General features: G+C 40.1%; 4 protein-coding genes and 2 non-coding genes across 7 annotated transcripts; 4 read left to right on the top strand and 2 right to left on the bottom strand.

The window, feature by feature from the left end:
- Nucleotides 1–7,107: 7,107 nt before the first annotated feature.
- LOC133737145 (uncharacterized) lies at nucleotides 7,108–8,140 on the top strand. Its single transcript, XM_062164761.1, has 3 exons — nucleotides 7,108–7,218; nucleotides 7,662–7,783; nucleotides 7,882–8,140. The coding sequence occupies exons 1-3, from the start codon at nucleotides 7,108–7,110 to the stop codon at nucleotides 8,138–8,140; spliced, it is 492 nt and encodes a 163-aa protein (XP_062020745.1).
- A 326-nt stretch (nucleotides 8,141–8,466) lies between these two features.
- On the bottom strand, nucleotides 8,467–13,133 carry LOC133737144 (uncharacterized). Its single transcript, XM_062164760.1, has 9 exons — nucleotides 12,972–13,133; nucleotides 12,769–12,861; nucleotides 12,292–12,464; nucleotides 10,975–11,074; nucleotides 10,051–10,425; nucleotides 9,890–9,960; nucleotides 9,655–9,774; nucleotides 9,424–9,542; nucleotides 8,467–8,955 (listed from the first exon to the last, which is right to left on the bottom strand). Exons 1-9 carry the CDS (start codon nucleotides 13,015–13,017, stop codon nucleotides 8,865–8,867), a joined length of 1,188 nt encoding a protein of 395 aa, XP_062020744.1. The 5' UTR covers nucleotides 13,018–13,133; the 3' UTR covers nucleotides 8,467–8,864.
- LOC133741617 (U6 spliceosomal RNA) lies at nucleotides 8,717–8,819 on the top strand. The gene has a single exon (XR_009862058.1). It is a non-coding gene; the product is annotated as a U6 spliceosomal RNA (small nuclear RNA).
- On the top strand, nucleotides 11,389–11,528 carry LOC133741572 (U6atac minor spliceosomal RNA). Its single transcript, XR_009862017.1, has one exon. It is a non-coding gene; the product is annotated as a U6atac minor spliceosomal RNA (small nuclear RNA).
- A 93-nt stretch (nucleotides 13,134–13,226) lies between the features above and the next one.
- LOC133738925 (sodium/proton antiporter 1) lies at nucleotides 13,227–18,340 on the top strand. Of its 2 annotated transcripts, none has more exons than XM_062166605.1 (10): nucleotides 13,227–13,600; nucleotides 14,026–14,202; nucleotides 14,295–14,423; nucleotides 14,519–14,695; nucleotides 15,020–15,126; nucleotides 15,746–15,866; nucleotides 16,726–16,787; nucleotides 16,893–17,195; nucleotides 17,476–17,770; nucleotides 17,862–18,340. In XM_062166605.1, the coding sequence occupies exons 1-10, from the start codon at nucleotides 13,370–13,372 to the stop codon at nucleotides 17,979–17,981; spliced, it is 1,722 nt and encodes a 573-aa protein (XP_062022589.1). In that variant the 5' UTR covers nucleotides 13,227–13,369; the 3' UTR covers nucleotides 17,982–18,340. The 2 variants fall into 2 exon arrangements, with proteins under 2 accessions (XP_062022589.1, XP_062022590.1); XM_062166606.1 differs by having other exon boundaries at nucleotides 13,460–13,600; nucleotides 14,015–14,202.
- A 190-nt stretch (nucleotides 18,341–18,530) lies between these two features.
- Nucleotides 18,531–21,056, bottom strand: LOC133738924 (D-3-phosphoglycerate dehydrogenase 1, chloroplastic-like). Its single transcript, XM_062166604.1, has 5 exons — nucleotides 20,453–21,056; nucleotides 20,005–20,381; nucleotides 19,821–19,931; nucleotides 19,642–19,737; nucleotides 18,531–19,377 (listed from the first exon to the last, which is right to left on the bottom strand). The coding sequence occupies exons 1-5, from the start codon at nucleotides 20,997–20,999 to the stop codon at nucleotides 18,706–18,708; spliced, it is 1,803 nt and encodes a 600-aa protein (XP_062022588.1). The 5' UTR covers nucleotides 21,000–21,056; the 3' UTR covers nucleotides 18,531–18,705.
- Between the last annotated feature and the right edge of the window lie 1,910 nt (nucleotides 21,057–22,966).

The raw sequence follows: 22,966 nt of genomic DNA, 5'->3' as shown, positions 1-22,966 counted from the left end.
AATCCTTTTTCCTTAAACACGTTATCAGCACGACTCTAGCCACAAAGCAAAAACCAAAAACAAAAACCCTATCAACCCTCTTCACCAAAATCTGCCGAAGCCACCTAGCCCGAGCTAGCCCTACCACATCACAGCAGCCCCTGCTGCCCTGCGCGCTGCACCTGCAGCCACACGCCCCTGCGTCGCTGCCTGCTGCCCTCTACAGCTCTGCCGCACGTATGCTGCTCCCTGCAGCACCTGTTGCGCCCGCTGCTACCTCCTACGCGCCCGTGCTCCTGCAGCTTTGCGTCTAGCAGCTGCCACCCCTGCAGCCTTACTGCACCTCTCGGCCCAGCATCCTCCTGCAGCCCCTGTTGCACATATAACTCACTACTGCATGCCTCTACTCGGACTGCTTCACTCCATCACGCCTGCATCGACACGCGCGCGATTCAAATCCCAATACCAACAAGTAAGTATCCAAATGAGTAAGTTTTGAAGTTCCTAGATTTTGAAATTTAAATATTTCTTCTTTTCTCGGGGACTTAAAAACCTCCCTTCTTCTTCATCCCACCTTTCTTATAACGTGGGTTCGATTCTTGAAAAGCGGAATCGTGGGGATTCACGCAATTAACGAACTAAGAGCGTTCGTAAGACTTCGGACTAAGAGCGTCCGTAAGCATCGATTTAACGAACTAAGAGCGTTCGTATGCTACGGACTAAGAGCGTTCGTGAGCATCTATTTTGACCATTCAAACATCATTGTTTCGGTCTAATCCAATTATTCTTGGAAATCGATTTCTTGGTAGCATAGCTCGGAAATCTTATTTATATTAGTTTTCGTGGAAGCATTGACTCCGAAACTAACTTGTTCTTGTTTCATCTTTCAGGATGTTAAACACGAACAAACTCGATTTTGTTCCATTGGATTATGCAGGCAAAAGGTACTTATTTTGGGTCACTGATGTCGAGACCCACCTTATTGCCCGGGATTTATTGCATACTATCCAAGAGCTTTGTCCTATAGAAATAGCTCCAGACCCTCAAACTGAGAAAGATAATTCCAAGGCACTTGCCTTCATGAAACGTCACATGGATAGTGACCTACAGTTTGAGTTCATAAATGAGGATAGCGCCATAAAGCTTTGGCATGCGCTTCGCGAACGATATGGCAATGTTCGTGACTCCATACTTCCGAATACAGAAGCAGAATGGAAAGATCTTCGCTTCTCTGAATTTGACACGGTCATGCTATTTTATTCGGAAGCCCTCCGCATCAGAGTAATGATGCGTCTCTGTGGAAAGATGATCACAGAAGACCAGTTGATTGAGAAAACCCTCAATACCTTCCCCGTCTGTGCTATGTGGTCCTCTGACTTATTCCGGACTCATGTAAATGCAAGACGGATCACAAGTTTCCAACAGCTTATTGAAGCTATGGCCACTGCTGAAAGACATGGCAATGAACTTGTGAAAAGAGAATTTGATAGGCTTCAAGAGAGCCATCAAGAGCATCGTCCTATGGCTAGAGAAAGTCGCCATCGACGTCATGATCCATACGATCGAAATGCCCAAGAAGGTAATCGCTCAAGGCGACAATCACACGACCGTAGGAGGCGTGATTTTGAGGGACATAGGGTTGGAAACCATGGAGCCAACGTTGGCCATGGGCACCACTTTCCAACGCCACCAGTCCTAGGGACTATGCATACTGCGCCAATGCGCCTCAATCAAGGGAGAATCCTCTTTATGAAGTCTATTTCTGATATGGAACGTCTGATCAATAGACCTGAATTTGCAATGTACCTACAAAGGTAGTCGCATCATGGTGATCAAGACTTCGAGTTCACAAAGACTTTAAATCCGGCGATGAAGATAAAATGCCGCAGATTTTTATTTATAGTCTTTCATTTTTCCAAGAATTATGTAATGGCAATTATGCCTTAAATCAATAACATGACTTATTGTATTAACTCTTTCCCTCTAGGCGTACTCAAGAGTAATTGTGATGTCTAGGCAAGGTTTGATCTGAGAGAACGGTTTTAAAAGTGAGCAACGCTCCACCAAAATCTCGCCTTACCTTACCTGGTCACAACTAAATTGAAATTACTGAACGGATTGAGTGACTACGATTTGTCTACGGTTTGATTTTTATATTGGATTAGATTTCGGTCAAGAAACTTTGATGTAATCACTGGCTATTATTAATAAAGTATCGATTTATTTTATCTCATGTCATGGACATCTTTTCGAACTTTATTACTTACAAGATATATAAGAGCCAATGGTTTTCATGCGGAAACGCATTGTGAGAATGGACAAGAGTTCCTTTGCATCACGTCTAATGACTACGGACATAAACGAGTCTTAAAGAAACTTATGTGTCGCTCTAGTGGGTTGTATGCAACCACTATTCGAGTCATTGAATCCAACCATGTCATGAGAGATGATTTATGGGATTCCGACACATATAGGCTTTGGCACGACCGTTTGGGACACCCAGGTCGTGACATGATGATCCGTATATTAAAGACTTCACACGGACATCCCTTTTTCAGAACGAAAAGAAGTAAAACTCGGTTTTTGGACACCGAAGGATGCCCTGCGCCTCACGGCGCCGTTCACCCCCCAATCCGGCCATCCTTGGCCGGCGCCGCCTTCCCCCTGCGGCCTCAGGGTGGCATTGATGCCACCAAGGTTCCTTTGTCTCCAACTTTTACTTCTAAAGTCACTTGTGACTTTGTGGCTCAACCAAAATCCTCATTGGTTGTTTCTAAAGCCCATCATTCGTTCTGCAAAGCCTGCTCTTTAGCAAAGTTAGGATCGAGACCATCCTATGCAAAGGACACTAAAGAAAATATACCATTCTTGCAAAGAATCCAAGGTGATATTTGTGGACCTATTCAACCATCATGCGGACCATTTCGATATTTTATGGTATTGGTTGATGCATCGACACGCTGGTCACATGTCATGCTACTGTCCACAAGGAACGCTGCATTCGCTAAACTCCTAGCACAAATCATTAAGTTAAGGGCTCACCACCCTGATCATCCTATTAAGTCTATAAGATTAGACAATGCTGGAGAGTTTACATCAAAGACTTTTGATGATTATTGCATGTCCATTGGGATTGATGTTGAACATCCTGTTCCTCATGTTCACACCCAAAAATGGTCTCGCAGAAGCCGCCATTAAACGACTACAAATGGTCGCTAGGGCATTGGTAATGCGCACCAATCTCCCTATTTCTGCTTAGGGCTATGCAATATTGCATGCAGCTGTGCTTATTCGTCTGAGGCCCACTGCCACTCAACCCTTTTCTGCGTCCCAGATGGTGACTGGGTATGAGCCTAATGTCTCACACTTACGCATATTTGGGTGTGCAGTTTATGTGCCAATTGCGCCACCACAGCGCACCAAAATGGGTCCTCAAAGACGATTAGGCATTTATGTTGGATATGATTCTCCAACGATTATCCGCTACATAGAACCCTTGACAAGCGATCTCTTTACCGCTAGATTTGCGGATTGTCACTTCGATGAGACAGTCTTCCCGTCGTTAGGGGGAGATAAGAACATCAATGTTCAACAGGAACGACAGGAATTGTCGTGGTCTGTCCCCACTCTGTCTCATCTTGATCCCCGAACCGCACAGTCCGAAACTGAAGTGCGGAGAATTCTCGATCTTCAGAACGTAGCAGAATCGATGCCTGATGCGTTTTCTGATATCGCTAAAGTGACGAGATCACACATACCTGCTGCAAACGTGCCTGCAAGGATTGATGTCCCTAAAACTAGAGGACATGACGCTAACTCAAGAGGATTTGAGCATGGCGCCAACGTCCCCTCTCACAGTGATGGTGACGTTGTGGCTAGGCCCATGGCTCCTGCCAGGAAGCGCGGGAGGCCCATAGGTTCGATGGATTCTCGCCCAAGAAAGAAAGCGAGTTTGGCACAAAATAATCCATTAAATCATCGATGTGAATAATCCATCTCATGAGAATATTCCGGATTATGGTTATGTCCAAGAGACATCATTGGGGGACGCTCCAATGTCAGAACCAATTCCAGAGAATAGAGAGATCTCCATAAATTACACTAGTGTACATGAGATGATGGATAGAAATTCTATAGCGATTGATGATGCATTTGCATATCATATTGCAAAAGGAATTATAGAATATGATGATATCGAACCTCGCTCTGTTGAAGAATGTCAACGAAGAGCAGATTGGCCTAAATGGAAAGATGCGATCCAGGTTGAATTGGATTCACTAACAAAGAGACAGGTATTTGGGCCTGTAACGCAGACACCCCCAAGTGTAAAGCCTGTTGACCATAAATGGGTCTTTGTTAGAAAGCGTAATGAGAAAAACGAGGTGGTTAGATATAAAGCCCGTCTCGTGGCGCAAGGTTTCTCACAACGCCCTGGAATCCACTACGAGGAGACATATTCTCCCGTAATGGACGTTATAACGTTCCGCTACCTTGTCAGTTTGGTAGTTTCCAAAAAACTTGACATGCAGCTTATGGATGTGGTTACAGCATATCTCTATGGGGATCTAGATTCAGAGATATATATGAAGGTTCCAGATGGACTTCAATTACCCAAATCAAGTGGCTCTAAACCACGGAGCGCGTTTTCAATAAGATTAAAACGCTCACTATATGGATTAAAACAATCCGGACGGATGTGGTATAACCGTCTAAGTGACTACTTGATTGGGAAGGGATATATTAACAATGAAATATGCCCATGCGTGTTCATTAAAAGAACAAGTTCCGGATTTGCAATCGTAGCAGTTTATGTCGATGACATGAACCTAATTGGAACTCTAGATGAGTTAAAGGAAACTGCTAAATACTTGAAATCCGAATTTGAGATGAAAGATCTTGGGAAGACACGGTTTTGTCTCGATTTAGAACTCGAGCACCGTAGTGATGGGATTTTGATCCATCAGTCTGCATATACTCAGAAAATCCTAAGGCGCTTTAATGAAGATAAAGCAAAGCCTGTGAGTACTCCCATGATTGGTCGTAGTCTTGAGCCCGGAAAAGATCTGTTTCGTCCAAGGGATGAGGACGAAGAACCATTAGAGGCCGAAGTGCCCTATTTAAGTGCAATAGGCCCATTATTGTACTTAGCTCAATGCACAAGACCAGACATCTCCTTTGCAGTGAACTTGTTAGCTCGACATAGCTCTGCGCCAACACGCCGCCATTGGATTGGTGTAAAGACAATCTTTCGATACCTAGGAGGTACGATTGATATGGGCCTATTTTATCCCTACAGAGAGAAAATGAATGACGGAAAGTTGGGATCGGACCCCAAAAGGCAAAACGCCCCCGTCCATAGAATGGCCGCCGGCCATGTTGCTGCCGCCGGCGCCGCCGCCACTCATGGTGGCCGGCGTCCTCCTATCTCCCTCCATCAAAACGACAATGATGTTTTGATGGGATTTGCTGATGCAGGGTACCTCTCTGACCCTCACAAAGGTCGCTCCCAAACAGGTTATGTCTTTACCATGGGAAGCACTGCGATATCTTGGAGGTCTACGAAACAGACCCTTGTTGCTACTTCCTCGAATCATGCAGAAATTATTGCTCTACATGAAGCCGTTCGTGAATGTATATGGCTAAGGTCTGTAATTCGACACATTCAAGGAAGTTGTGGTTTGAAGTCTACCACAGATGAACCTACATGCATTTATGAGGATAATGCAGCTTGTATTGAACAAATGAAGTTAGGTTTCATCAAAGGCGACAACACCAAGCATATATCGCTTAAGTTCTTTTATAATCAGCAACAACAATCACTTCTAAAGATTGAAGTGAATCAAATCCGATCAGAGGATAATGTAGCGGACTTATTCACTAAGTCGTTACCTAAATCCACCTTCGAGAAACATGTGAAGAGCATCGGATTGAGAAAGTTATCCGAACTCCCACGATTGTAGCAATCAGGGGGAGATATCGACATCAGGGGGAGTTATGATGTCTACATGTTCGATCTCGAAGAGTGAAGGACGTGTTGTGCTCTTTTTGTCCTTCGACCAGGGTTATTTTTATCCCACAGGGTTTTTGTTACCTGGCAAGGTTTTTAACGAGGCAACGGATGAAGCGTCACCACCAAGTTTGAAGCGGCACAAGGGGGAGTGTTGAAGGAATATCGATTTAGTGTGCCTTATCAAACTAGGAGTAGCAATAGAAGAGAAGGTTCTAGATTTCCCAATCCTACACGGATTGGTATTCCTTGTAACATTAGAACTAGTACTTTGTAATCCCTATATATAGGGCTCCTATTCTCAATAATAATACACATCTCTCTCTACAATTCTCTCTCGAATCCTTTTTCCTTAAACAATATCTACCTTTTTTTTTTTTTTGAAAAAATAAGAATAAGAGCTAGAGAACACATTCCTTGTATCGACAACCACGTGCATTCTCGTCTCAACGGTCCAATCCAAAGATATCTGTATCATTCTGGTGATTCTGTTTTTCAAGAAAGCCTAGTGGTTCTTCGACAAAATTTGTCTCTCATTTTGGTGATTCTGTTTTCCAATACTTCCTTATGGTATAGTTTAGACTCATAACATGAATCATTCTTCCAAGAAAGATATAAACTTTTTAGATATTAAGATTACATACGCCAAACCAAGGACTCAATAAGCAATCATCAACAAAGTAGTGTGGAAATCAAAAAAGTCTGTGAGAAATCTTCAAGTCGGTAAAAGAGATGGTTAAACAAAGTTATTGTGAAAGAAGAAGTAACAAGTAGATTGAAAAAAAACGTCATTTGTGTGAAAGTCATGATGATTGGCACTAATGTTTACTGCAAAATTTTTAAACAACAACATTGTGATAATAAGGAATGTCATCTTAGTACAGAATGTAATTTAAGACTAATTTCTTTTTAAAACAATTCAATTAAGATTAATAATAATTCTGACCAGAAAAATCTCCCTCTGCACTTGACAAAAATGTAATAAATGTGATCCGGAATATCCCCCTAGATCTCTCTCCCAAACCTTTCCCAGAACTCCATAATTCGGACAACACAATCTTGATAAAAACAAAAACTGCTTAAGCTCCATAGTTTGCAATTTATGTTTGCTGTATATCTAAATGGCCAGTTCATCACAAGTTACGAATTTCTTGTTAGGTAATTTCCAAATGCATAATACAGATGTTAGAGATAGAGTTGCGGCCTTGAGTACCCAGAAGGCTATTGTCAAGGTGAGAAACTCATTCTCATTGACTTTGTCTTTCTACTGAATACTGAATACCATTGCTTAACTCACATTGTTATTTTCCAAGTCTTTTATAAGTACTTTTTTTTATTTTTTTATTGTAGGTAGTTTTGGTTTCCATATGTTGTTTTGACGCATCTGTATTATATGCTTTTGTTTGTGGAATGCCAATTTTCAAAAAATGTTGAGATGATATTTTCCTATTCAAATGCATCTTTAAAGACAGAGATTCTGGCAGGCTGAGTTGCTTGCTTGCACTATAAGAAACTTTGAGGCAAGAGAAATCTATAATCCATTTCTTAGGGAAGTTGATTTCAGAAATTTTGGATTTATCAAGCTTTCAATTATATAATATATGTATGTATATATGCGTCTGTTTAAAAGGCATAAGATGCTGGTGATAGAGTAACTAAATTTCAATTCTACCAGAAGAAGAAAGTATGTAGCCAGAAGAAGAAACTGAAAGCATATGATCTCTCTTCCTTTTCTGAGTTCCTGCCTGAGTTTGAGGATTCACAAGAACCAGCTCCTACCATTGATTTCAAGCTAATGTATGTTTTCAAATGCTTTGGTTCTAAAATTAATTTTCTTTCTCACAATGTGAATGAAGTTTGAGTATTAAGTTAATAATTGGTCACATTTTGGTCAGATTGAAGGAAGCAGAGCAGTTGGGTAGAGTTCTTAATCACCCTGCTTTCCAGGCAGATCCGATGGGAGCTATTTATGAACACTTGAAGAACACACAACCTGTGATGGCTGAGCAACGGAAGAAAAGGGGGAAAAAAAATGGAAGTGAAAACAGGAAACAGAATAAATCTAAGGCTTTAGCTAATGATTTTCAACTATCCGCCTTGAACAGTAGATTATCATCTATCCACCTTGATGACTCTGTTCATATCTCATCCTGAATATTCCAATGCTCAAATTTTTAATAGTACAATGTTGTTGGCCTCACTGGAACTTGTTACAGGATTCTTGGTCTCCTTATTTGAGATGTGTAGAAATGAAGAGGAAACAAATTAAAGCTCTTATCTTGACATTCTTGTTTCTAATTTCCTGGAATTTAGCATAAAAAACATGCAACCTGGAGACTAAATTTGAGGTTAAACACTATATACTCTGCATTAGAACAAAGTTTAATTGCAATTTTGTTTCTGTATTATCAGGAATAATCCTAATCTTTTGTCCCGAAACTCATCCAAAGCACTCCATCATGCAGTTATTTTCCCGAGTATTATCAATTACTGGGTGCCAATTATCCGGAATGTAATTAATAACAGGTTGTACAACAAGGAAAGCTGCCCCAAAAAGTATAGGTTGCTGTATAATGTTTGCATCTCTTACACTGAACTTTACTGCTAGGTGCTGACTAGAATTTTGTACCTCCTCTCTGACATGGTTTCAAAGAACTGATCTCTTCACATTACATTGCCAACCGAATTTGATTCCACCGAACTGTATGAAATCAAAATTTGACTAGTTTGGTCCCTTCGGGGACATCCGATAAAATTGGAACGATACAGAGAAAATTAGCATGGCCCCTGCGCAAGGATGACACACATAAATCGAGAAATGGTCCAATTTTTTTTAAAAAAAATTTGACTAGTTTGAGTGTCATAGAAGTCCCTTGCGTCATTTATTGGTAGTACTGATGGTATTAGATAGCCAATCGAGACCTTCATAGAGTCCTTGGCCAGAGGTTGCAGAAGTACTTTGGATGTACCTGTACAAGAACAAGGAAAATCATTAAAATTAATTTAAATACGTTGGAATTTAAAAATGTTCTGATTGCAATTCATTCAATATCAATCCGTTTGCTTTGGCTTTAGGGGTTGGCTGTGGAGGCCATGGACTCGGGTACGGGTAGAGAAGAGGAGGTGAGTTTCAGACGCAGTGTTGACAACGGATGTTTGATGACGGATCTGATTCTTGTACTTATCCATTCCATCTCTAATCCACTTATACCAATTAAACGCATGAGAACATTAAAACAAATCTAATCTTATCGTAATCCAATCCAATTATTATCCTACTCCATTCCTATCCGGGCAAACAAAAGCAGTCTTTGGTTTTTAGTCTATGACTCAACAGTAGGTTGTTCTGCATTCTCATTATAACACATATTCACCCTTTTTCTTCTTGCTACCATGTAGAGTAGGCATTCAGGAAAAATTGAAAACCATATGCATACCAGGAATGTTGACCAAGTAAGTGGAGTGCAAGTTTATCAGCAACCTCGGTAGCGCACATAGCATTTGGAAGGTCCTGCTTATTAGCTAGGACCAGGACTACTGCATTGCTGAGTTCACTCTGCAAAAAAGGGACAACAGGTAAGGCTTTTTTCTTTGCCTTTTCTTATGCAGTTGTAAACACACAAAGATGCAAGTTCCGAGAGCATAGATGTAGTTGAGAGCTTACTAACCTCGCTTAGAATACGATGAAGCTCATTGCGAGCTTCTGGGATTCGTTCCCTGTCATTGCTGTCCACAGTAAATATAAGTCCTTGAGTGTTCTTAAAGTAATGCCTCCACAAAGGCCTTATCTGGTTATCAGCAAGCAGAAAATGAACACATTAGGATGTTATCGCAACACCATTATTCAGAAATCCATAAAAATGAGTTTAACCTTACACATGAAAAGAAAATTCAGCTTGGTACCTTGTCTTGTCCTCCAACATCCCAAACAGTGAAGGTGATGTTCTTGTACTCTATTGTCTCCACATTGAAACCTGGTTCATAAAAGTGTGTAATTAATAGGTCAATAGCAAAAATCATTTGAATCTCCAAACTAAAACAATAAAGGGTTCTGGGATAAACACCAATTGTGGGTACTGATGAAACAATCTCTCCTAGTTTTAGCTTGTAGAGGATGGTAGTCTTTCCGGAAGCATCAAGACCCACCATTAATATCCTCACTCCATTCTTTGGAAAGAACCTCTTTGCAAGTCTAGAAATGGCTCCACCCATTCCAACAAACCAAAAGAAAGAAGTAATCAGGAGTAAAACAATTACAAGACTTGGGAACTGAGTAGGAAAACCTATCAGTTTATATATAAAGAAGCAGAGAGAAAGAGATCTCTTGAGATCAAAGCAAAGACCAGAAGGGGACAATAGTAGCTGTAGCTTATGCAAAAGGTGAACAGAATAGAATAAGATTCTATTAAGAACACCGGGAAATAATAAAATGAGAAATTCTTATTTTGTTTTTACTTTTGCAATAGGGTTGTTTTGGTTTTTGGGTATAAAACTTATAATGGGAATTCTTGCCATTATATAACTTATTTTTTTGGCCAAACTTCTGTTTGCTTGTTAGCTGGAAGGTACAAAGAATACATTTGCACTTTTGAAAAGCTATGCACTTATTTGTGTTTGCATCCAATTAATATATAAAAACATCCTTCTCATCAAGCACCACAAATGATGCTGCTTCTGGAAAAATCTCTGCCAGATCAGTTTAATGAGTAGATCCCACATATGATATATTTTTAGCTTTTAGTGATCTCCTTTCCTTCTCATTCATGATCAGAAGTTGGTTACAAAGCATAAATCTTGCTTTGGGTCCATGTCATCATTCAAATGAATTTCAACCCTCTTTAAAAGATAATAATACATTCTCAACCTTAATGTTGCCACAATTGTTGGCACTCTGACGAAATTACTGTAATGAACAAATGTTCAATATAAAGTACATGTCAGAATTGCAAACTATACAAAGACAAGATACAATCTCAACTGTGATTAATTTTCTGAGCCAGACTGGAAAATGAAAACTGCTGTTAAAACTCCCACCAATGCTGTAACAGCCAAAGCAGCGGTAGGTAGGGGACTTGTGAGCCCAAAGTTCTGCACAACCAAAGTGACAATGCATTATAAAGTGTAGTCGTTAAGTACGATGTTTTCATCAGAAAAAAGGGATTCATTTACAACTGTGATGTTACTTTATGGACAAAGAAAAGGTCCAGAAGTGATGTTTCCATCAGAAAAGAGGCATCATTTTCCTGTTTCCGATTTTCTAGGGGTTTAATACCTCCTCACAAAAACGAAAGTGTTGTGAATCTATCCCTTGGTGGGATCCGACTGTAGGTGAGGAGAAGCAGGTGAAGGCATTTGTTACTATATAGATTCAAGTTTAAAGTATAACGAAAGCTGAACTCATTGTGTTCCTAGAAAGTTGAGATGGTTGTTATCTCCCTTAACAGGGACTGCAACTGTCTTCGGATTTATGTGTCACCACACATCCAGACATCCAGTTAAGGCTTCCCACCCTTGTGGTGGATCTCATAATCTCATGATAAATGTATGGCAACATGATAATATACTTTGTCTATCATCAGATTAATAGGGAGTGCCTAAGCAGCAAACATTGAGTTTTCATCATAAAAAAATATGATGAGCAGGTGACCAAACAAGACATAGTCAAGAGATTTTCCACTTAAAAAGCTTCCTGGCTTCAAAATTTCCTAGACTGAAGAAAAGCTGGATATCTGATATAACTTGCTCAAAAACCAGAAAAACTACTGTAGAGCATTAAGACAGTCTTGGGTACAAAGATCTATGAAAGCCGTGCCATATCCAAAACCAAAAGAGTTGGATTCAGGAGCTACTTTGATATCATAAAATCTCAATGACGAGGAAGTGAAGCTCACTCCGACAAGACGCAATTCCTTGGATAGACAGTAAACTTGTAAGTTGTAACCATTTATCTGTAGGAAGAGCCAAGTGTGACAACACCTTATATGACCAAGTTTGACCCAAAGTTTCAAGTTTCGGAAAGGTTATTCTACAATTACTCCTATAGTTATTGCTTCTGATCAAAGATTTGCCTAGTTTCTTACACTACTTGATTGATACTTCACGAACATCAAGTTTAATCCTAACCTTATAAGAACGGTAACTTTCAGTAATTTTAATAGTTTTGATGTGCTTGTAAGCCACAATCTTTGTAAGCCAGTGTCGCTCTCTGGATGAAAACCAACACTAATTCCCACAACCACAGTTGCAATTGCAAGTAAATAGTCATTATTAGATTGGTTGTAAAAAGTCCATTGCAAGTGCCTTACCTCTAGAAGTCCCTTCCCTGTTGCTATCTCGACACCAATAGCCGCAGTAAACCCAACCATCCCAAGCCGGCCAAGCCATACATCCAAACCGCCCTCCTTGGTGCTTTGCTCACTCCTTACGGAAAGTGCCATTGATCTTCCAGTCTCCTTCCTTTGATGACATGTCCTAATGACTGAAAACAAAATCAAACATAAGCTCTAATCATACTTAATAGAGCAGTGGTCCTAAGACTCACCAATATGGGAGGTCCTGACTAGTTTAAAAGTTCTGTGCCTCAGTATCAGATACCCAACTGGGCTATCATTATCTACATTCAGAAAAAAGCCAAATTCTAGTCTAACAAAAAAGACCCAATTTTTTCTTGGTTCTTGAATTCTTGCCACCAATCAATAGTAGAGCTGATGATGTATTACTAAACAGAAAGTCAAGCCATCCAATTAGCAGAAAAGACAGAGCTACAAGAATGAAAAGCTTACTGAGAGGAGAACCAGTAGCAAAGGCCGTCCCAGTTCTACCGAAATTCAAGACAGGAAGCCGAACAGGACTGGCTGAGCTAATTGCACTTGCATCTGTCACAAACAAACGAAAAAAAAAAGGTCCCAAATTTACCAACATAACAAACTTCTATATTCAATAGTTCAACAATTCAATTACAGAGAAAAGGAGAAAGAAGGGTCACCTCTGATGGAAACTGAGAGAGAAGCAGAGACCTGAGCCACAGCCATTTCTTCACAGAGAGAGAGTGAGAGTTGTCAAAGGGAAACCAAATTGGGAAAAGTAGTGGGAGTTGAACTTGAAAAGTGGTGACCATACAAAAATTTTAGGGGGGTAAGCCGACACGTGTCACTATCCCAACACCCCAAATAGTTGGATAGCGTTTTCAGCAAAGTTAAAATTGTTGGAGAAACTGTAACTAGTGAAATGAAGACTTGAAAAATGGTGAGAGACATGATCGGTGGAGAAACCCAACACTAGATTTAGATTAAAGTGATTGTCTTTTCCATGCAACTAGTCAGAAACAGAATCCAAACCCACTCTTCCTCTTCTTCATCAGCTTCAAACCTAGCTTAGGTTCCAATGGCTTCCCTCTCATTTGGGGCCCATATGCCCCAGTCCCACCACCAATTCAAGAAAAGCTCGCGGCGGTTTCTCTCTCAGACCCAAAGCTTAGCTCCTTTTGGTTCGTCTTTGCGTGGATTCAGAGGCCCAAGATTGCTGGGCAATGGAATGTTGGTCAGAGCTGAAGAGAAAGCCAGAGGTTCGGGTCAGCTGCCCAAAGCTCAGTCCCAGTCTGAGAAAGAGTTGCAGGTTAAAGCTTCGATTTTTTTTTTTTTTTTTTTGACTAAAGCTTCGATTTTTAACAGTACCCAGTTGTTGGTTTTACTAGTTTGCAATTTGGTTGATTGATATTGGCCAAGTGTGTTAACTGGAATTGGCTGTGCTAACTAGTAAAAGCTGAAAGTGTTTGTGATTAATTTGGTGAAATTTTGAGTCTTATTTTCCTGAATCAAAATTTATTGACCCCTGTAATAAGTATTTGAAATGTACCAGTTGCCCTTGCACATAGTTTTAGTAATTAGTTCATGGAGTAGAATGGTCAAATGGGATGTGTTATGGTGAGAATGTTTCTAATGACATAAAAAAGATTTTGACTTTTCAGTTGGTGTGGCATATTGCCATTGTGAGTTGCTGGTATTCATAATTTATGTATCACCTGTTTAGCATTATATCAGGAGTTGACACCAAGTTCTGGATCATGTGATCCTTTATGTTCGGTTGACGAAACAAGTTCAAGTGATTTTGAGGCCAGTTACAAGCCAAAGACTGATTTGCTGAAAGCTATAGCAATATTTGCGGCAGCTGCAGCAGGGACAGTGGCAATTAACCACTCATGGGTTGCTGCTAATCAGGTACATCTGTGATTGTGGCCTGACCATTTATACACTTAGTAGAAGGTTGCTTTATTTCAATATTAAGTTGATATGACCTACTTATGGTACAGGATGTTGCCATGACACTGCTATTTGGAATAGGATATGCGGGCATTATTTTTGAAGAATCTCTGGCATTCAACAAGAGTGGAGTAGGTTTGATAATGGCTGTATGCTTGTGGATAGTGAGAAGTATTGGTGTAAGATTTATATTGAATGCTTGAAATTACCACTTGACTTTTGGAGTACCTTGTATGCAGATCCTTTTCCTGTAACTAATTATGATTTTTGGCAGGCTCCTTCAACTGATATAGCTGTTGCAGAGTTACAACATGCATCTGCTGAAGTCAGTGAAATAGTGTTTTTCTTGCTTGGTGCAATGACAATTGTAGAGATAGTTGATTCTCATCAAGGATTTAAGCTGGTCACTGACAATATAACTACTCGAAAGCCAAGAACACTCCTCTGGGTGGTGAGCTTTTGACTCTGCTCTCATGTTGATGAATTTCTATTGGACATTTGGTATATCATATTTTATTTTATTTTAATATGTGGTCGGTATTCTATCTGACTTATATTTGAATGTTCAAACGACTTTTTGAAGCATACTATGTGTAGTTCTCATCTTCCTGTGGTATTAGAAATATCTTGGCTTTAGAAATCCAAAGATATAATACTGTTTAAAAACACCGCCAATCCCCAAATTACACTTACTATTCTTCCTGTATCAGCTTTTCCTTCTATACGACTTTCTCTATCAATGTATTACATATAACAAGTGATTGTGAACTTGCAGGTTGGTTTTGTGACTTTCTTCCTTAGTTCAATTCTTGACAACCTGACGTCTACCATTGTCATGGTCTCTTTATTGCGAAAACTAGTGCCTCCCTCAGACTTCCGGAAGTATGTTTTACCATCTACCATCTTTTATTTGTATTTAAGGATCTTTTTGCATGTTCCTTGATATCGGTTTGAGCAATTCTATGAGAAGTTACTAGTAGGTGAGGCAGATATATATATATGTATATATATATATATATATATATATATATATATATATATATATATATATATATATATATATGTTACCTCTCGTTGCTGACAGTGAAGGTCTGTTCTGTTGTTGAAGTGTTGTATAATACATGTATATGACAGTTATAACTTTGACAACATAAGCAAAAAATAGAGTAATATGTCCTATTATTGTGTTCTAAATAGGAATGAGTAAATTGTGCATGCACATCACATTGAGTGTGAGTATTTTTGGCATGCATTCCTGAACACTCTTTATTTTTTTGAAAAGTTCCTGAACACTCTTAGTTGTAAGGATTGGACTCCAAATCATTTCATATCGTGGATTCTCTTTAAGCACATTTTTAGCATCTTCATGTCTTTGTTTTGGGTTTTGGGGCGGTGGGGTGTAACATTTATAGTTGCTTCCCCCCTATCTCCAATGCAAGAACAGAGCCCAAATGGATGTATGATGTAATGCTTCATTTACAGAGATGTATTTCATTGACAGGCTTTTAGGAGGAGTTGTTGTCATAGCTGCAAATGCTGGTGGTGCGTGGACTCCTATTGGTGATGTTACCACCACTATGTTATGGATACATGGTCAGATATCAACAGTGGAGACAATGAAGGTCTTTGTCTTTTTTCTAACAAACCTGTTTTATATATCAAATTTGCTTTTACCTTTTTCATTTTTATATCGTCCTCGTATTTTCGCATATGGATTTATGTTTGATGCATCTTGACTTGATGTATTGTCTAATATGATAGTGGAATTCAGAAGAAACCAATAATGGTATCTGTCTTTTTTTTTTCTTTTCTTTTTTTTTTTTTTTTTTGCTCGGAATCATGGTATTGTCTAGGAACACAGTTTATGCTGCCTACTATTTCTATTCTGAACTTGGAAAGTTGAACTTTCAATCTGTTAAAAATGGATGATAGCCTTTTTGCTTTTTGGATTTGGCTTCCCCTGGTGTTGAGTGTGAAAATAATTTGATTTTGATGACCTGGTTGCTTTAGCAGGTGGCGTATTTAACTAGACTATATGTATGCAAAGTTTGCAATACCCTGTTACTATGTGGTGAATATGTAGGATACAAGTGTTGTAAACTTGTAATGTATTGGTTTATTGTGGTCATCCGTGTGAAGCAATTAACAAAACACACATAAGAAATTTTCTTACATATTAGTAATTCAGTGTAGATAATTTTGTGGAAAACTTTGTAGAGTCAAAATGGTAATCCTTGAATATGCAATAAAGAATTGACCAGTTACGTCTTGAGCTAATGAGAAAAGCCTGTAGTCGATATTGTCTCCGCTATTGAAACTCCCTAGTTTTGCTAATCAGTTGCGGGGTTTTCTATTTAGAGCTTCTGGTTATGTCTGTCAAGTGTAATGTTCAGATATCTTTAACTTTCTTTATATACAATATCGTTGTTGATTGAATTTTATCAAATGTTTGACTAAATGAACGAGTTTTTTTACTTCCAGGGATTATTTATACCATCAGTCGTTTCTCTTGCTGTTCCGCTGGCACTTTTGTCCCTTACAAGGTACTTCATATGCATTGTCATAGGAAAGACAAGGAGTTGAGTGATAAAGGGTAGCTTCGAATTGATGGATTGTAGATGATTAATATGAATTTTTCTTCCATTCAGTGAAGCAAGTGGTGATGGACCAGACACATCCAATGTTATGGCATCTGAACAGATGGCTCCCCGGGGACAGCTTGTTTTCTCTGTAGGCATCGGAGCTTTGATTTTTGTTCCGGTTTTCAAGTCCCTAACTGGTTTGCCTCCTTACATGGGTATGCTGCTGGGACTTGGAGTCCTTTGGATTCTGACTGATGCAATCCACTATGGTGAATCGGAAAGACAAAGGTTGAAAGTACCACAGGCTTTGTCACGGATTGACACTCAAGGAGCACTTTTCTTCCTTGGAATTCTTTTATCTGTTAGCAGGTAACTAAATAAATACTTAAGTCAACTCTTTTGTTTCTTGTACTAGTAAAAATCATCACCATATGCTCAGAAAGTAATCTTTGTAAAATTAAGAAGCCAAGAACTTTCAAGTCAAATGCATCATATTGCTTGACATGTAGAAAGCCGCTTGTGATATATCTCCCTGCACTTCCATAACATGGCATTGCATCCTCTTCTTGTGGATTTTTGTGTACATCATGCAATAGTTTTCTTCTGCTTCTTCAAAAGGTTTAACTTGCACTTTCTGCATTTGTTGTAGCCTGGAGGCGGCAGGAATTCTTCGGGAATTAGCAAACTACCTGGATGCTCATATTCCCAATATTGAACTGATTGCAAGTTCAATAGGAATTGTCTCAGCAATTATAGACAATGTTCCACTGGTTGCTGCAGCTATGGGGATGTACGATGTCGCCTCTTTTCCCCAGGACTCTGAGTTTTGGCAGCTGGTTGCATATTGTGCTGGTACTGGTGGATCCATGCTTGTTATTGGTTCTGCAGCCGGAGTTGCTTTTATGGGGATGGAAAAGGTGGACTTCTTCTGGTACTTTCGCAAGGTATAAACTAGTGTTGAGTATTCTGTTTATCTAAAAGCATCTAGTTTCAGTTTGGTGTTGGTAAGAAAAAGGTTCATTCTGATTTGTGCAGGTGAGTGGGTTTGCTTTTGCGGGTTATGCTGCTGGTATTGCAGCCTATTTAGCAGCTCAAAACCTCCACATCTCGATACCAACAACCGTAGCTCAGGTTCCTTTCCTTTCTGGATCCTGAATTATGACATAAAGAGGCCAGCTTGAATCCCATCGCCTCCGATGAGGCAGTTGATATACTTCAATATGAGTTCCATCCTCATCATATAACTGAAGATTGTGAGTGGGAAATATAGAATGATGTTTCCCTCAAGAAATCGACAAAGTTTAATAAATAAACTACAAGGAAATAAGATTCTTGTTACTATGAGTTGAAGAGCAATGCAGAATTTGGGATGGGAGTAAATTTTGTTCCAATAGTCTTCCTAGACATAGCATATCAAAAGGTACATTTTTTTTTTTTTGAGGGGATCAAAGGGTACATGTTGACATCAACTATTTCTTTTCAATTGAAATTTAGTCGAAAAAGTTTGTTCATGACTTGCAATTGCAATGATTTGCAGCAGGTAAATTGAAATAAATAAAAAATGTTTTTTTTTTTATTAAGTTGACTTATTATATGACATCAAAGCAATTTTTTGGTATCACTTTTGGAACTGCAAATGATCACATGGTGATTCATCCGAAGATTGTGAACATAGCATGGTAAAAGGGAACAAGAAATTGGGAATAACTCAATAAAGTACAGTCTTTTCATTGAAAACTGAAATATTATTCTTCATTCCTCACTCTAAATCTACCACAACATCAAAGGACTTCAAAATCGGGGAGTAAAGCATGTGGCAATATCACCCAAAATAAGAGAAGACATAATGAAACAAGGCGCAGATAAATATTACGCCACACTACAACTTGAGGAAAACAAACTCTTCAATGGCTGGAACATCCCCAATCCTTTTCAAAGATTGCTTGCTGGGTTGGTCATCCACACCAATTGCCATGACAGCCTGCTTTCTTGGGGCAATTCTTCCGACACTCATGAAACTAACGTTCACATTCTCCTCTCCTAAAATGCTTCCAACCAATCCTATCATACCCGGCTGATCAACCTGTCTGCAGAGTATAATACTACCTTCCAAGCTCACATCAACTTCAAAAGATCCAACCCTCGTCAAGTGGGGAACCCCATCCTTAACCCGACCCTCCACCTTTATCTCCCCACTGTCTGATATGGCACTGGCAAATTTGGATTCCACATTGGCAATCTGAACTTGGATGGAGTCTAAGGGACTCTCAGGTGAACCATCTAGAATGGTCCGCTCTTCTGTTATCCTGAGTCCTCTCTGTTTAGCAGTGAAATCAGCATTGACCAGATTCACGAAAACACTGGATATTGGCTCAATGAGACCCTTAGTAATCATGGCTCGAAGAAGTCTAGTGTCAAGGTCATCAGGAGCTCTAGCTGAAGCATATGAAACCTTTACATTCTTCACACCACTGCCTCCTGCCACTAACTGGACAGCCAGTCTCCCAAGTTTCTCAGCAAGTTCGACATAAGGCTTCAGTTCCGCCAAAACCTACAATCAAGAATGGCATCAAGATAAAATTCTAAATCCTTGCAACAGCCTCAAGAATTCAATCTTCAGATTAGTCTTGAAATTCAACCCAAGAAAATTTTAGTCTTGGGTTGAACCACATTTGCACTTATCAAACTCAATAGTTACTAACCCAAGGACCCTGCGTATGACTAGTATAAAACAAATCACTATCAGGTTTTACCTAGAAATCACAAAGAATAAAAAATTAAAAAGAAATTAAAATCTTGGGAAATGAAATTATACCTCAGCGGGAACCATTGGTGCATTGACTGCAGTGGCAGCAAGCTCGCCTTTTAAGGCTCCAACGACGGCTTCAGCAATTTCAATGGCCACTCCTTCCTGCACATCCATTCCAAAGTTTATATGATAACCAGGTGAGAAGAAAATAGACATTGTGATACATGCAACGCAGCAAAGTCTACCTGTGCTTCCATGGTACTAGCACCAAGATGAGGGGTGGCAGTAACTCTCTCATGCAACACCAAATTGTTGCCCTGTGGCGGTGGCTCCACAGTAAACACATCAAGAGCAGCCTACACAAAAACAAGTGCACATTACTAACTGTCCAGCATTAACAAAGAAAATCGCAGAGTTCACAATTCGAACCTGAGCAACAATTCCCGAATCAAGTGCCTTGACCAGTGCATCTTCGTCGATAACACCACCACGTGCAACATTCACAATTCTCACTCCTTTCTTCATCTTTGCAAACGTCTCGTCGTTGAGAACCTTATTTGTAGCAGCAGTGAGAGGCATATGCAGGGAGATGAAATCAGCAGTGGCCAAAGCCTCATCGAAGCTCACAAGCTCCACACCAATGGCACGAGCACGATCCGCCGGGGCATAAGGGTCGTGTGCAATCACATGCATACCAAGCCCCTTAGCACGACGGGCCACTTCAGATCCAACCTTTCCAAATCCCATCACAGCCAGGGTCTTCCCAACAAGCGAAACTCCCACATACTTGTTTCGCTGCCATTTACCTGAAACAAATCACCACAACAAAATTGAACACCAACTATTCGACGAAATGCCTCAACGATAACATACTCACCAGCTTTAACAGAAGCATCAGCCTGAGCCACGTTGCGAGCCATGGCGGTGAGGAGAGCAATCCCATGCTCCGCCGCGGCGACGGTGTTGGCCGTCGGAGCATTAACCACCAAACAACCAAACTCAGTCGCGGCGCCCAGATCCACATTATCAATCCCCACGCCGGCTCTCCCGACCACCTTCAACCTCCCGCCGGAGGACTCAAACACCTCGCGGCTGACCTTCGTCCCGCTCCGGACAATCAACGCGTCGCAGAGCGAGATCTTGGTGCAGAGCTCCTCGGGGCTCAGGTTATACGAGCAGTCCACATTCGCGAACTCCTTCAACAGGTCCAGCCCGGCCTCGCCGAGCTTCTCGGCGACCAAAACCGTCGGCTTGGCGTCGAGCCTGGCCGCGGAGAGGACCACGACGAGTATCGGCGAGGCGAGGCGGCGGCGGGAGGGGAGGGAGAAGGCGAAGGGGAGGGGGGTCTTGGAGGAGAGAGAAAGCGAGGAAGTAGGGTTGCGGAGAAATGGGGTGCGGAGGGTTTGGGATGCTGACGTGGCCATGATTGGTGGTGGCGGAGGTGTTTGACGGTGGTTTATTATGTGAGTGAATAAAGGTGTCTGGTTTCGTATTTATAGTGGGAGGGAGAGAAGAGATCTGAGTGGGGAGGGGAGGAGGGTGAGGTCAGCCCTGGTAGTCTCAGGCAGGGATGGAGGTTTGGGACAGGCGGGAATGTCACGCGCTGGTCATACGGGCGGGAAAATCGGGCCAGGGTGAGAGCGCGTGAGTGTACGGCGGGGGAGGGGGGAGTGGGAATGGAGTTTGGGGTTGGTGGAAAGATGGCTAATCAATTCGCAGCCATTTGGCAGTGTAGCTTAAATGGTAAGTCATTGGTAAAAATGATGAGGTTGTTTTCTTGGTATGTAAATTGATGAGTTGTTGAGAAATTAATGAGTTTAATGCATCTGTCTCGCATGGTAATTCGAGTAATTATTCCATGGTTCTGGAGTTCACATTATGTGTTAAGCAATATTTGGTGTAGTCCGGTTAATCGAATCGTGTGATATATATATATTTTTGTTTTGTATTTTTTATATTCATAAACTCTTCATTCTAATGTATGGTAATATTTGGTAACATTAAAAAAGAAATCCGGAAATACATTTTTAGTTATTCAAATTCCAATGATCTTTTGGTTAATGAATCCAAAAAAAGTATGAAAAAAAAAATTGAATCTCCTACGGTTTGAAAGGAATCCATTTCTTCACTATTCTCTGTTGGTGACGAAAACTAGTTGCTGTCTTTGTGCTTACCTTTTTTTTGGTCTGAATCTTTGTGCTTAGTGCTTACCAAACACAGAAAATGGTTCAATTTCCCTTTCTGAATATGAACTCTCATTCTTAGCTCAAATCACTGCCACTTTTATTGGTCACACTCGCAATGATTTTCACGAACCTTTGGCTTTAAATACAAACACAATATTTGAATATTATTACCTCAAAACTTTTACATGCCCCCCACTGTACACACCGGCATAAGGCAGAAGCACATTGTAATTAGCAGTCTAATTTTATTTCATTTTATTTAGTTTTTACTGAAAAAGGAAAATTTCGACTGATAGGAAAGTTTTAGAAATAGACCTTTCATTCCTCACAGTGGGGCGTAGCCATATGTTAAGAAGAGTTAAGCTTAGTAGCTGAGGGGTTGGTGGAGATGAGGACGAAATGAAATAAAAATCTGTGGGATATACCGTGAGATCCAGCATGAGATCTCTAGACCATGGAGTATCTAGTATCAAGTTGAGAGAGGACCACCCACATGGCATATCTTATTTGTTTAAGTCTTTTCGGATTGGTGTTGGTGAGTGTTAGATTAACAATCCGTTTTCGCTTTGGACTAAAAGGAACCAATCGTTATTGATCTGATCTGAGACTTTGCTTTGAATCTTTAGTCTATTCGCTTTGGACTAAAAGGAACCAATCGTTATTTTGAATCTTTAGTCTATATTACTTTTCTTTGGGTAGAGGAAGGAAAGTAGGAGTTGGATTACTTGCGGTTGATTAGTTTCGATTCTACTTTGCTACTCGATGTTTTTTAGTCTAAAACTAGCAAAGGAGTACGCGATGCCGCGGGCTTTGTTATTGTTAAATTTTTTTATGTAATGTTTATTAGGAATAGAATGTAATGGATTATGGCACAAAAATTTGAGAGAGTATAATTTTAGATACTAACTTAAAGTATATTATGGCCGATTTATAAAGTGTCTTTGGTATTGATCATATCTTAAGTAGCTTGAACAAATAACGATCTGTACTATTTCCTTAACACCTAACGTCCTCTACCATGGTTTTCCCCTTAGTTCTCTTAAAGTGGGAACTGAAAAGAAAAGAACAATTCCCCTTATATCCAGGTAACGCTCAATCTTTCCCAAATTAGTCAACTTGGAATTCAGCAAAAACAGAGTTGTAAAGAGAAATAAGAGGAATTTCATAAATATATGAACTTTTTTTTTTTTTTTAGGAAGCGGTGC

Source organism: Rosa rugosa, chromosome 3 (genome assembly GCF_958449725.1).
Source record: "Rosa rugosa chromosome 3, drRosRugo1.1, whole genome shotgun sequence".
Lineage (NCBI taxonomy): Eukaryota > Viridiplantae > Streptophyta > Magnoliopsida > Rosales > Rosaceae > Rosa > Rosa rugosa.
Note: the sequence above shows the minus strand (reverse complement) of the source record. Positions and strands in the feature narration are given on the sequence as shown.